Source organism: Amblyomma americanum, chromosome 2 (assembly GCF_052857255.1).
Source record: "Amblyomma americanum isolate KBUSLIRL-KWMA chromosome 2, ASM5285725v1, whole genome shotgun sequence".
Lineage (NCBI taxonomy): Eukaryota > Metazoa > Arthropoda > Arachnida > Ixodida > Ixodidae > Amblyomma > Amblyomma americanum.
In genome coordinates this window covers 96,209,986-96,225,291 of record NC_135498.1, presented here as the reverse complement: position 1 = coordinate 96,225,291, position 15,306 = coordinate 96,209,986, and the positions used below count along the sequence as shown (strand labels likewise).

The 15,306-nt window shown below is 43.5% G+C and overlaps 1 protein-coding gene across 2 annotated transcripts in view; it reads left to right on the top strand.

Annotated features, from left to right (window-relative positions):
* Positions 1 to 13,329, top strand: part of LOC144121643 (caspase-3-like) — a 31,865-nt gene extending 18,536 nt beyond the window's left edge. The window contains exons 5-8 of one of the 2 annotated variants that reach the window (XM_077654960.1): positions 1,536 to 1,618; positions 2,535 to 2,705; positions 5,945 to 6,167; positions 11,560 to 13,329. In XM_077654960.1, the coding sequence (XP_077511086.1) occupies positions 1,536 to 1,618; positions 2,535 to 2,705; positions 5,945 to 6,167; positions 11,560 to 12,134 (1,052 nt within the window). In that variant the 3' untranslated portion in view covers positions 12,135 to 13,329. The remainder of the gene's footprint in view (positions 1 to 1,535; positions 1,619 to 2,534; positions 2,706 to 5,944; positions 6,168 to 11,559) is intronic. The other variant, XM_077654959.1, reaches the window with a different exon arrangement.
* Positions 13,330 to 15,306: the final 1,977 nt, after the last annotated feature.

Sequence of the window (15,306 nt, the reverse complement as noted above, 5' to 3'; positions counted from 1 at the left end):
TTTTTGACGACTAAGGCTCCGATGGCAGGCGGGCACTGCTGATGCTTCATATTGCACTGCTGCTGTTTCTCTGCCTTCATCAACATGTACAGATCCTGACAAGGCACTAGAGCGTAAAGCAGTATGGGTAAGATCGCTCAGAATTAGTAAGTTCATGGTCGTCAATTCCATGGAGCTAAAATAGCCAAAGGGTGTCGTCCTTCCCTCCAAAACAAGTATATGCTAGTGTTAGTTTAATATTCAGCCGCCACCACATTCTACGGCGTTCGCGGGGCAGAAAAGATCTAGGAAGTAAGACGGTCTCGATTTTGGTGAGTGTGTCACTACGCCGTAGAACGTTCCTTCATCATACATTTGTGTCTTTCTGTCGAGAGCCCCGCTACTATGCTTGCGACTGCATTCCGATCACTGAAGGCTACATAGAATAGCATCACTTTCTTCCATCTATCATCCAAAAAGGCATTACTTTCCTCATTTATATTTAATCGCGAATGCAGTGTTCAATGGTACTGCAGGTTTATCCATTTGTCTTATGAGGACCGGCAACGACGCGGTCACACCCACGGTGACATGGTGCAATGAACAGGAATCACACGGTGCACCCACAGAGTTCTTGTTGATACCCGTTGCGTAAACACTCCTAAGCATTGCATACTGTCTGTGGCATTGATTATTTATTATCATCTGTGTTTTTTGGCCTCGTATGTAGTGCGAAACATCAGCACCAGTGCCAAGCTAACGTGTAGATCTTATAATTATTTCCGCAAGCCAACATATACGTTGGTCCTATTGAAAGCACTAAGAGGAGACAGTGCTCTGCATGCCCATTCCCGCTTACGAGAGGGACTCTACCCTAAATATCGTACTTTGTAGGGCAAACCCAAGCAACTAATGATGTTCATGGGTTTTCATTGAAGTGCATAAAAATTTATACGCTAATATACTTCGATTCTTCATTGCTTGAAGTGTGGGCGGGAGGATGCACAGTGCACCCGTGCACAGTGCCGCCACAATGCAATGATATGTGCACACATCACTCAATTAAGAACACGATTATTTCAAAGTGACTGACAACCTTTAAAGCGGCGCCAACTCGATGTGTGAATAAATAATTTTTTTATACATCTAGAGCTCTCTCAAACATCCGCCGCCATTCAACTGCCAGAAAGTTTGCATGAGTTCTGGCGACAATAAGACGTTCGTAGTTAATTGCTTGCAGATGCGGACAGGCAGAGGGCTTTTATAGTAACAACTTGGACCTCCTTCACAACCCCTTATCTATCTACTCACGTCAAGCGCTAAGTACTCTGCAGACTTTTGGGAAAGTTACACTACCACTCTGACCTCATACGGTACAAAGGCCCCCATTCTCGAATAACGGCCTTCAGAAGCCCTTTTCACTCACTGTCATGCTAAGATTTTTTGTGGTATTAATACAGCTGTCAATGAAAAAAGCACTTCTCTTTATGCGTAAGTGTTCAATAAATACCTGAGTTATATTTTGTTCTATAAGTGGCGCTCCTCTGTTCACGAAGGTTCCGGCTGTTGGAGAGAGAGATCTGTCTGCAATTTAGGCATACGTGTCACACCAGACGAGATATGGAACCAGTGGGTTAATGTGAGTTCATTCTTTATATTGAAAAACTTAGTGTTGTTTCAATGATTAGGTTGACGGTTAAGACTCCAGGTTGGGCATAAAAATAGTTAGAAAATGAGTTGGCGCCATTTACATTTAGCGTTTCATTTTGCGAAAAAAAACATACGCAGTGCCTCTCACATGAGCAGGTACTCAATTTTATAGGTTATATTTATTGCGGACCTGGGCCCCAGCCGTAATCGTTTTTGGTGAGTCCGACTAGGAAGCAAAAAGTAAGGCAAAATAATTTAATCCGGGATATTCATTATACGACAGTAGAATGTTCGGAGTGTATTTACCAGCAAGCTTATTACTCAAACCTTTAGTGCACACGTCACTGCTTATCGTTGGTGATTCCGCAACATTGTTACTCATGATTGTGAGGAAATTCTTTCCGTCAACTTCTTTTTGACTTGCAGTTTTCCTGCTAAGACGAATAGTCGCGTTTCGGAACTTTGAGATTAGGACTATTTAGATCCCCGAGTGAAGTACAATACGTGTGGCTTCCAGGGAAGTGAAATAAAGTGATTGGTAACAAGGGAAGTTGGAAGACATAACAGTAAGAATTAGAAAGATAAATATGGCAGTTAAGCAGCTAAGGCTATCAAGCTCCAAACAGAAGAATATGATGTGTCTAGTCATACTTGACAAAGAAGTCGCTGTTTCGAGCCACATAGGAAGCGAGCTGAGAGAAGAAAATAACAAGAACCTAATTGCTTTCCACAGTTCGTTGCGGAAAGATTATTTGAACAATTTTAACCATTGACCATTGCCAGTATTTTTAACCTGCATGCACGGCTCAGCAATTTGCGCTTCAACGTTTTTCACTGAAAGGGCACAGAATATTTCCCTAGATCTTACTTTTTGTCTGAATTTTTTTCTCTTTTCATGCCCTAAGTTGTACAAAATGCGGAGATGGCCAAGAGGAAAATGCATCATCATCGGCAACATTGCGTTCAAAGGTTATGCCGAAGAACGAGAAGGCTGCATTGAGGACGTGAAGAGAATGCGGAGGCTATTCTTGGCTCTGCACTTTGACTGCATCGTTGCCACCAATCTCAAAGCAGATGTGAGCTTCCAGTTCTATACTTTATCACAAGGTCCTGTGGGGCATGACGTTGCTCTAAATACACGCTGTGGACTTCTTTGCGCGTCTCATTCCAAGTATATTAACTCATCCACCATTAATTCAGACATGAAGGATTGCATGATTACACCACCTCAAGAAATCGTATATTATCGGGTTATTGCAATACATTTCGATTTTCGTCTAATGCGAAGGTGATGACGAACTTGAATTTTTTGGCGGGTGTGGATCGGGTTCGGGATCTCACTTTTCACGTTAAGTTCCGGGTTCGGCTCCGGAGCGATATTCCATTCTGGACTGAAACGCTTCGAACTACTTCAAAGGTTATCGGAGCCAAAAAAAAATGGCTTCCCATTCACCTGGCAAATCTAAATGCGACTTAGATGCCATAGCTCGTTTGCCTTTGTTTAGTGTAGAAAGTTGAATTGATGCAGAGGAAATGTGGTACCATTCGCTCTGCATCTACTACGCACTTTCGTGCTTTTCTTGGATAATTTAAACAGCCCGTTTTAGAGGCATTTACTTTTTGCTTTGCGCTTCTGGGTCATTTACAGTTTTTTTCAATCAGTCTGTCTGGCCTTTCCGTCCTATACCCTACAATTCGAGGGGGAAATTTCTCTGCCTCTGCATTCGTAGCTCTCAGGTGGAGAAAGGGTAGTCCACCTGCCCAGCACTTGTGAACTGCCAGGTTTGCAGGTGGAGGCATCACCAAGACATAACAGCGTTTTCGCTGTCGATCCATATAATGCTAAGGTTTGAGTAATGTTGAATTTTCTAATGAAATCTTTTCCTGTTGTTGCTGTTTCTCTGTGACATCTGTGTTTAAACCAAAATGGCCAAAATCTTTTATGCGAGATGTTTCGTCTTCACAAACTTGAATGTACTATCCGCGGCGAAATACGTCAAAACATACAACGAGAGAAGCAGATCAAAGTAGACTGAAAAATTTTTGTTTTGGTGATAAGCTAAGGTGTATTTAAAATTAGAACGTTATCTGCTTTATTTTTCTGTTTGGGTGCCTCGTGCGCCATGCCATGCAAAGACGACTTTCGAAAAGAACAAGGACAGGGTAAGAGACGTAATAGGCTATTAATTATTACTGTAACACAGGAATCACTGCGCAATCTACATTATTGTTTGCCGATTTTTTTCCATCGAACACAACGTGCGTGAAATCTATATGTGCACTTCAGTTATGGGACCAGGGAGACACAAAGTGAGATGGTAATTATGGTCGTGATACACATAATTAATTAAAATCAATTAATGGTCTTAGTGACTGCAAGAAGTGGGCACAAACATATCAGAAAAAAGGCAGTCATTATTAATATCCAATTGCATTAGGCAAAATTCTCCTATCACGCGTGTATTCCGATGGCTCAATCCGCGTAATTCAAAAAAAATTTTCTTTCGCGATGTTTCATCTGCCAACGGCGCTGAGCGATCGGTGAAGAAGATAAGTGCTTTTCTTTGAGACTCGGCTACTCAAATTAAAAGCCCCTCAGTTCGAGCCTAGCATCGGGACTAACTTTTTTCAAGTACGAAGTTTTTGTAAAGCTATGTGGCGGTTGGGCGAATGCCACGAGTGCTTACTCCCTCACTACAAATTTGCTCCACCTTGTAGGATTTTTTTAAATATTGCACTTTAGTTCCTCACACAGACATCATAGATTACGAAAAAATCGGCAAGGACACAAGCTCTGCATTACGGTAATGTCACTTTAGCGTTAATGATATATTGATCATATACGCTAGATTGTTCACTCTCAATTTTACACTCTCAGATTTATGGCAGTCCCCATACCACTTTTGGCGCAGTGGAGGAGGGGTTAAGTGATCCTACGCTGCATTACGCTGGCAGGCGCTGCCATCGGTGAGACTAGTGCGACGCAGGCTGCTCTCCCCAAGTAACCTCTCACGACCAATCATTCATTTACCTGCCACCTGCCACGGTGGGCACTTTGTTCATAATCCCGCGGGTAGGCTGTAGTGACTCCAGAAGGTCATGCGACCTAGGTGGCTCAATTTTGTTGCTTTACTAGCGATGTTTCGCTCACAGACCGGGATCCTTAATGATGTCGCGTTAACATCATATGTACTATCCTGTCTGTGAAGCTAGACAGGGCAAGGCCAATTCTGCATATACAGGTAATAAATCATTAACGCTACCTTGCCATTCCCTCATGGCCGATATTAAGCCCGATTTCACCGATGTTCGTTTGGAGCTTGCTTGATCTTGAAACAGCGAGCCTCGAACTGAATTCGCAATGTGACTTAACCATGCCATCCGCCATTTTTTTTTCGTTTCGAACATTTGCGAGCACCAACATAAACACCTCTTTCAGGGGCTGCTTAGGCGATGAAGTAAAGTCTTCGACAGCCGCGCCACGCTTATTGAACCGTGACTACAACATGAGCCAATAGTTTATTTTGAGTGATACATAGCTTGCAGTTCTTTAAATACTTGAACTTGCACGTCAAATGATGTATTACGCACATAGAAGCACACAAAAAAATATCATATTTGGCAACTCATCTGCCTTCCGTACTGAACAGGAAATATGTAAGAAAAATACGCGGGGAAGCGTTGGAAGTGGGAAAAGATTGGACATATTTGGGACTAGCAAAGGGCGCTGATACGAAACAATAAAACGCAATAGTAGAATATGAATGACAAGGAGACCATGTGCCAACTTCTCTTAGGCCACGAGTAGGACCTTGCCAATGCCCCTCATGAAGGAAGTATACTAAAGTAGTGCCATATGAACATTTTCCTGCCGGGCATTAACGTTCAGCTTAACGGCATAGTAAAACACATATAAAATGCGTTTTCCAGCAGTCCATAACTTGTGTCTCTACTTCGTAAAGCTTATGAAAGACTCATACACATTCCACCTGCACACAATTCTACCAAGGCATTAGCACAAGAGTTCATTTATTGTTAATAATTCATACGTGTGCGAATTATTTCCTTGCATTTCCACAAAAGCATGTCTCACATTAGGATACTTTTCAACTTCTCGACGTAAATTTCAAATGCTAGTTACAGCATTCAGTTCATCAGATACAAGAATCCCCAACTATTACTTTGGAAAAAAGGGTTCGTTCAGACAATGTTTACATCGCTGTCTAGCCGGCAGCATTGCCGCGCTGTAATGGTAAGGTTTTTAGGAAGCCAATCTGCTTAAAAGTTTTTAATGTGTGGTCATGTTATTTTGTAGGAGATGAAAGCGCTCCTGAAATGGGCAGCCAAGGAATGTGACAAGGAGAAGGATGACTGCCTGGTTCTGGTGCTGATGTGTCATGGTAAAGAGAACTATATTTACGGGACGGACTACGAGCCACTGCATCTTTACAACGACGTCTACGAGCAGTTCAGCAAAGACAACTGTCCTGAACTCAAGGGGAAGCCCAAGCTGTTTTTTGTGCAGGCCTCTCGCAGAGGTCAGCACAGCGTCTGCTTTTCAAAGCGCCACCAACAATTCCGCCTCAGCCGATTCGATCATCCATACGTTTGCGCGTTGTCGCAAGCATTATATATATGCTCACGTGCCCTTGTAGTTAAGAGTGGAAAATGGTATTACTGCAGAGGTGTGCCATGAAGAGAGACTTAAGCACACACCACCTGTGCTGCAACACAGCAAGCAAGCCCACGTTTTGTTTTTATTGTCAATGAGAAAAGATACAAGGATCCACAAACTATCAAACTTAGTGGAAAGTTGTGCGTTACGGATCGTGCCCTGTATGAATACACTAAGATTTATCATTGTCACAAGTCCTTCATGGACGAAGCCTTTCACGCGCATGAAACTGCGATCATGAACCGTTTAAGAGCCATATACATGCGTTAAAAGAGATTGTTTTCTAACTTCACCCTCCATCTAGTTGGCAGTAAAGCGTCTAAAATTAAAATATGATTGCGTTTCTTTGAGGGTTTCTCCAAGCGCTAGCAGGTGTTCGATGTTGGTCGCAGGCTCAAAGAGTTTATCGCACCTGCCCGCACTACAGCACAGTGTTCCTAGATTGCAGCTCTTGTCGGACCTCCACAATCGATTTTTAACTTTATCTCCAAGTGAAATAACTGAGCCACTTTGTCTTGCGGCCTCTGTAACGACAGAAGAAGCTGGTAAGAGCAGAGGCTTTCGTTGTGTAGAGCAACACAAACCTTGCTGTGTCAGCCTGTGTAAGCAATAGCTCTCTGTCAACGGCCTTTCTGGGCTATTCGGAGCATCAGTAGGTAAAAAAGCAAGAAACTAAACAATGTGTTCAAAACAGAAAGCTCGCAGGCTGCCTTGCCGGTGAGCCCTTAGTAGAGTGTACCGTTAAGAAAACTCTGCACTTCAAGGCTGCAAAGAAGGTGACAACAAACGCACTAGACGAGAGCCAACTTCGAACTGAGCTTTTGTCAGAGGCCATTCCTGTAAGCAAGGGTGCGCATACGGTCTATCGGAGCACGTTAGCTCACATAAAAACCTCAAATGTTCAAATGTAAGTTGGCGCCTTAGGGTACATGTCCCTTCCAATAAATTGACAGTGGTTTTGCTCGGCTATGCTAGGGTATACGTGGCGAATTAATGCTAAGGCATAGTTTGGTTAGCCTTGGTGAATATTGATTGCAAGTCCAGGTTAGTCTCGTTGTCTGGCTAGTTGTTGTCACGTGGTTCGTCACGCGGTTGGTCACGTGACCGGTCACCTGGTTGGTCACGTGGGGCGGTGCGACCACGGTGGGAATTCGAGCACTGGGAAACTGCGAGTTCTTGGCCAATATAGCTTTCGCTACAAAATTTAAGTAGCGGAAGCCTTTCCTTGAGGCTCCGAAGCCTCTGAAGGTGAGGTGCCAGAGCACATGCTTCCATACAGCCAGGCTGGCAAACATGTAACATTCCAGCGTCAAAGCAGGCACACCCGAAAACAATCCGCACTTCGCAACCCAGTAACACAACCTTCCACATGAGAATCATATAAAGAGAAGGCATGTGAAGAAATTTGCAGTCCCTCAAACCAGTGAAAGCATATTGAAGTGCAATTTCATTAGTGGTGTTCACGAACGGATATTAATCCCGTAAAAATGTTTGATCTCAGAGATGATTGGCAAAATTTATTGGACGAGAAAACAGGTTGCCGCTGGTCACACGTGAAGCTACGACCTCCTATCTCATACAGTGTTCTAGAGACAAGGCTACGGCGTTAGCTGCCCACATCTATACCTTTTAAAGTACTTGCATTACTTGTAGAATTGTTGAGTGTCCCTTAGTTCCGCATCCGTATGTCAGTTGGCGAAGCTCCACACATGTAATGCGGAGGTCGTGCCTTCGGAACAAACCTGCGGCAGGTGGTTGATTTTATTGTAATGGGTAATTAGTTATCTTTCAGGTGAAATCCTTAAAATACCGATTTTTCATTCATCATAAATTCCAACAACGAAATATTCCTTTCTGCATTCTTTGTTCATCATGACGTTTGCCAAATACTACAACTTCAGTTTGCCTGGGTTAGGTGACTATACGCTTCTTTCATATGTATGCTGCAAGGAACCAATTAATTATGTGCCTAGACTGCTCACTAGTTTAATGAGGGCCTCGGCTTGACAGTACTGATGTCATACCTAGCGCAAGAGGGCTCTCGCACAGCTTTCGCATTCACCGTTCCGTCCCGTTTCATGTCGTATTTCGGGTATTACAGGCCGTCTTACGTCTGTCGCTATGGATCTGGCCGCGCTGGAGACCACTCTTAAGGTTGCACCATACATAAGATAAGTAATATCGAACGCAGATAATTAGTCAGCCGTGGCCGTAGCTCAGCAGAAAGAGCAACCAAGGCGATGTGCCGAGGTCTTATGCTTCGATTCCACCAGCGGCAGGTGTTTGTTAATTCTTCCAATTTCTAATCAATTATCATTCAGCTAGAAACGACTCAAGCACTAGTTCCGCAATCGTTGACACCTGGAATAGAAGCACACCCCTTTGCTTTCTTTGATGGGCTTACTTCATATGTTTGTCCCACTGAGAAGCTGAGTTCTCTATCGTTGCTTATTATATCCAAGGCTTGTCTAAAAGGTTCTAAACTCGGCTTACGATATTCGCGCGTAAAATACATTCTTTCCTCGAGCGAAAACTCAGCCCCATTACTAATTTCGCAAAGCTGATTTCACTAAAAACGGATCTGTACTAGCGCTTCATTTTAGCAAGTCTGTTTCGTTACCTGTCCTCTTGCGGTCTTTTGGTGTCTTTTTCTATTTTGTTCTCTTTTTTGGGAATTATTATTTCCATTCTGCGAATGGATCCTGCTTGAAAAGGTGTGACCAGGGCCTAGTCAGATCACGTCATTCATCAGCTTTAGCACTAATCGCCAGGCAATTCATGAGTAGAATTTCTGAAAAAAAATCTGAAATCCTATGTACACTTCCTCACGCGACTCTAGTTTTTGTCCCACCACGATTTTCACTCTCTTACCTCTTCAGTCATTCCTCAATTGTCTCATTTTCTCTCTACACGTCGGTTCCTTATTGTCAGGCTAGCGTGTATTGTGAAGCGAATATCATGTCTCATATTCTTCACACTTCTTTCTACGCCCCTGAGCAATGTTTCTCTTGCGCTTTCCTTTCCAGTCTCTGTGTGTAAGTTTCCATCCTTGAAATTTTGCCTGTTGTTTTGGATTTTGACCTTGCTCGCTAGCTGCATTATTCTCAATGTAACGCTCGCTTTTCGGACGCACTTTCGTAGTTAGCTCTCTCGTTTTCGCTGTATGTTGTGTGTCCTACTATTTCTTTTAGATTTCGTCTTCGCCATCGTTTGCGGCACCCGCTATTCAATATAACTGCATCATCAAACCTCTTAGTTATGAATAATTATTTATATAAGTCCATCTGATATCAGTGGGCCGAAAATTCCTTTATTTTCGTTTGCTTGTTCATTTTCAATCTGCCTATTGCTCGACTGCGCGTGCTCACAGCGTGTTTAAGTATTATCAGATACATAGGAATTATCAATAAATTATAAGATTGTATCTTTGTGCTCCACTGCATTTCAGGAGGGGGGCGTCGCCCCAACGCCATTCCGCGCAAATGTAAACATCGTATTGAGGCGAGCAAAGTTTCTCTAACGATGTTTACTGCAGTCGTATCTTTTCAACTCGATATCATCATCATCATCACTAGCCTGGCTACGCCCATTAGTGTACAGTAATAAAGAAAGAGAAACGACTTACGTGATTCCAGCTCTTCCAAGTGTTCCGCTGAGCACTAGCTGCCATGCCAGCTATGCGCTCTGATCTCTCTTTTTGTCCACCAACATAGATGAAATTATCTACTAAGGACGCAGTGTTCCTTCGCAGCGAAAGAAACAGATGGTTGTTGAAAGCGGTAATGTCCAGTCTACAATATTTCTTTCGTTCCCCAAAGCTAATGATTAAGAAATATTAATCAGCTTTCTTAAATATTTGCTTGTCAACCAAGCGTCACTTCAGGCGTTTTCAATGGGCTTTGAAACGAAGCTATTGGAAGTGTTTGTATCAAGGTACAATTTACTCAGCTTTTTTAATGGCATTAAAAGAAACCTACCACGAGAGAGCTCCAGGCGAGGGAGTTCCTGAGAACAGCGGATTTTGGCTTCGGTAATTTCTCTTGGGGCGCTGAAGCGGTCCGCTACCACGGAAAAGCTTGTGTATTTGACGAAGTTCTCGTTAAATCTGGTGACAAAAGCTACTTACGTAAATGACAGCTCCATGACAACATTTATGACGGCTATTTAAAGTCACCAAAATAAGTTAACCAGTTAATTAGGTTTATGGGTTTTATCGTCCCATAGAGACTCTTGCCATGACGAACGCCGTATTGTAAGGCTCCGAATAATTTGGACTGCCTGAGGTTCTTTCATGTGCGTCGACATCGCACAGTACACGGGTCTCTATTATTTTACTCTCCATCGAAGTGCGACTGTCACTGCCTGGATATAACCCGCGTCTCATGGAAGTGGAAGCAACTTAACCACTGCGACTCCGCAGTGTCTCAGGTATCTATAACAAAAAGAACAAAGCTCAATTAACCGAAATATACCCGGTGATATATTTCCCTCTAGTTGAGAAAGTATTTATGTAACGTCCAGCCTATGCGCGACAGTGTTCCCCAGTGCCAGACCTAATCATAACGATTGACGTGATTAGAAACATTCCGTTCTTTCGATCCCTGCAAGCCCTTTATCTTACCATCTTAGCCTGCTTAATAATATAGCTAAGTTTTCGGCTCTGGAGGTTCTTGTTGCTATTGGTAGCATAACAAAGTTTTCGCACTTCTGCTAGTACACCCATTTGACCAGGAGAAATTCTAGAGGCCCGTATACGGTGAAACGTCACGGCACGTTAAAGAACCGCAGGTGGTCATAATTTCCGAACCCCTGCACTACGACGTCCCACATAGCCTGAGTCGCTGTCGGGCGTTAAGCCCCCATAAACTACGTAAACCACATTCTACATGCAACTTGTGGTGTTAGAACCGCTACCAAGCCCAAAAATGTCTTCAAACGCATCAAGCGACACATGTCGCCATAGGTCACTTTCTATACCACTGCCGGCTGCCAATGATGTTCGTTGGGGTGGACTCAGTGAACAAGACGCGCTCATCTTTCAATGCATTTCTGCCACATTTATAAAAAGCTGGGAATATTACTGAGATATACCCCTCTTTAATCAATATCTTTAGCAATGAATGTAGCCTCCAATGTTTTCTTTGTTCCACTGTCTGTTGACTCATTTAGGGCCAAATGTTTTGTTACAATTGCAACAATGGTGTGTATGCTTCCAAAATTTGACTCTTTTAATGCCCATGGTGCTTTCTACACAGGAAACTACAGCTGCCCTACCGCCGGAGTGCCGAAGAACTCTGATTCTGGCTCCATGTCCGCTGACGTATGCAAGGCATCTCCAGCCTCCAAGACACCGGAATGTACGGCTACGTGGTCGGACATGTACATCGCGCATGCAACCATTCCTTGCCACTTGAAGCTTAAAAATGAAGAAAGCGGCTCTTGGTTTATGTCGGCAATATACGAAGTGTTCTTAGAGCATGCACATACCGATAGTCTCGCAAACCTTATGCGCAGTGTTCATGATGTCATACTGAGCCGAGCTTCTAGTAACGGCAGCCGACATACTCCCTGCACGAGGCAATTTGGTTGGAGCAAGGATCTGTATTTCTACCCTGGCCGCATGTACAGTCGAGAAATTCCGAAGCATCGAAGTTCTTGCAGCACTTTAAGATACATGCAGTTCACCACGAGGGAGCGTATACTATATCGTGTTGTGCGACGACTGCCTCGAAAAGCGAAGACCAGAAGGCTAACTGATGAGGTGGAAGTGCAGTCCAGCTCGGAAGACAGTTCACTATCCTCCTTGGAAAGCTACTCAGAGTCTGATTAAATTGACTATACGGTGTTACATGTAAAGGCTGAGAGGACAGCTGTGAATACTTCTTGCCTTCTGAAAGTGCTGGCTGCATAAAAGAAAGGACGCACATGACCAAGCACGTGAATATTTTTTTGCACTAGTCTCAGCCTCGTTCCTTGCCAACATTAAGAAGACGATGTCCAAATTATTCCGAAGGTCCCAACACGATAAAAATTTCATTGCCTTTGCGACTAATAAACAGGATATGCTTTGCCTGCTTAGTTAAAAGCTTGATTCTTTTTTCATTTTTTTATTTCCTTGAAGCAAGCTGGATGGTTTCCTGGTCTACAAGCTGATTAAGTTACTTGACGGGGCCCATGAGGCCGTTTCATGGCAGTGTTGCAAAGGAAACATATATATAGAGATATGCTGTTATGACAATGTACACCCCATGCGTAAGGTATAAGTTTTATAAACAATCAAAGAAACCACTTATACAACAGAAGAAATTAACTGTGTTGGTTAAATGTATAAGGGAACCCCCAAGGTGGAGTAGATTTGTAATAACTCAGTAATTACTCTTTTGCATCCAACAAATCTCTGCCACACCGCTACAAAAGAAAGCTACCTTTGTAGCTTTCCTTGGTCACCGTATGGCTGCGCTTTGGTGGATGCAAATGAGCAATTACTCCATTATTTGAAAAAATTAACAGATGCATCATCTTCGTTACAATGAGACATGTGCACGTATAGATCATTAGTCAAGGTAGCAAAATAGCACGCGTTAAACCACTTGTACCTGAAGAAAGGAAAACCAAAATAAGAAAGCAGGAGAGATAAAAGACATCATGGTTTGTAATTTTACATTGTCTTGGTGCAATTGCTTTCAACTTCTACTGCCTGTGTTATAGTGCATAATAAGCGTTGATGGACGGCTGTGTGCTAATGACTGTAGTTTGCAGTATGTGCAGAAATGAGGCATTTCCCAAACATCAATTCTTGTCAGTACGTCAATACTACGTGGTGTTAAAGGCGCCTGAGATGACGAAAGTTTGCACGCCAGTATACGAGTAGTAGACTGCTTGCATCTATATTTTTTTAAGTTCTCAACCTTACTTTATTATAAGAATATAAAGCCTACTTGGTGGTGGACAATGGTTTGATATTTTTAATAAAGCTTATAATTTTTTTGTAACACAAGGAGGGCAGGTGAAGAGGTTTTAGAATTTGACGAGTTTAAAAAGGTGGAATGTGGGAAACTTGCAGGTAAACCATGCGAAGTATTTTTGTGCTAGGATTTGAAATGGTGATGTAGAGAGAGAGAGGGTTTATTGATAGGAAAGGCAGAGAGGTTGGCATGAAAAATAAATATCTGGCTTGCTACTCTGCTCTGGGGGACGGGAAGAGAAGATAAAAGAAGGTCACGAGGGGTGACGATGATGATGGGAGGAGGCAGATGAAAAACTACTTTAAAAAAAAAACAAGGCACACTTTCTGACATCACAAACGCGAGACAAGGTCCGTGTCGCTCAAAAAACGTGAGAGCGCTCGCGTTGCCTTTACAGTTCTAAAACTATCTGGCCAAGCGCCGAGGATCAAATCCTCAGAGAGGAGCGATGTGTCCATAGGCTTCAGGGCAGATGCGAGTATGAGTCTTTCACGTGCATACGCTGGACACGCCACTAAAACATGTTCTATAGTCTTTATCACGCCACATGTGGTACATTCCGGGCAGTCCGCTTGTCCTATTAAGTGCAAGTATTTGCGCGTGAATGCCACATTTAAACGTAGTCTACGGATAACGCATGCAATAGGGCGAGGTATTCCGCGAGGAACTGAAAAGGTCATCGTCGGATCTAGCCGTTTAAGGCGGATGTGGCGGGTGTCTGGCAGGGCCCAGTACCTAGCCGTCGCCCTCCTCATCAATTCCGAAAGGAGACAAGTTGTGTCCACTATAGAGAACGGTACAGCTGTACGCAGGCCACTGCTGAAGGCGCTCCTTGCTTCAGCGTCGGCGGTCTCATTTCCATCGAGTCCGCAGTGTCCGGGGATCCACTGAAACACTACACGGTGGCCGTTTCCCTGAGTAAATGATACGAGACTAATGATATCAAGAGCCAGAGCTTGGTAGGCTGTGTGGCGTAGGAAGCATCCTAAAATGTGTAGCGCAGGTTTAGAGTCGGTGAAAATGCACCACTCCTGAGGCGGTTCTCTGCAGATGTGGCGAATCGATTCCCGAAGGCCCACAAGCTCTGCAGCGGTTGAAATAGACTTGTGTCCCAAAGTGAATCTGCGGGTCGTCTGTTGTGCAGGGATTGCGAAAGCTGCTGTTGATGCATTTGGAGACGCAGATCCATCCGTGTAGACGTGCACACATTTGTGGTATTCTGACCAGATGTAATCGCAGAATAACGCCACATCGGTGTTCAGCCTTCTCTGCAGTGCACAGAGACGAGAAGAGGACGCAACGACGACGTCGCGTAGGGCGGCACTGCATGTACAGCTAAGAAAATGTTTTTTCAAGGAAATAAACCGACGCCCCTGAAGGTGACGCCCGTGAAGCATTGTTTGGAGGAGTTGGAAAACGCACACCAGATCGTGGGCGATAGCAGCACACGTCTAAAATTTTGTCAACAATGGCGTCATCACGAGGTGATTACGCCGTATTTGAAATGATAGCGCGAAACAACTTGACATGATTTACCTAGAAGCTTCATGGATTCGATTTCTTAAAGAACCTCAAATTCTCAAAAAAACCATTTCACCTTTCCTTTAAATTCGTCCTTATTGTAATGCACCATTAAATATGAATGAACCAAGCGTGATGCACTTTAGTTTCGCTGTTACTAAAAGCAGCTTACGGAAATGCCATACCATGCCTGCAGCTGACGAAAGTTGTTTCGTTAGATTATTGATGTATGTGCGTCCCAGCTTAACTTTGAAAAAAATGGCACCAAGAATTTTATGGCCATTGAAGTCAGTACCCTGGCATACAAAATTCATAGGGTGCTTTATACGAAAATGTTTATTTGTACCTAACATATAATTGCTTATGTTTTATTAGGATTTATTCTTACAAAATGAAAAGTCGGTGGACTTTCGCAGCCTTCACTGCATTTTAATATTGGCACAGGCAGGGCTTTATTCTGTCCAGAACGGGTGATTAGGGGAAGTTGAGGCTCCTTGCAGGGTTATAGCAGTAGAC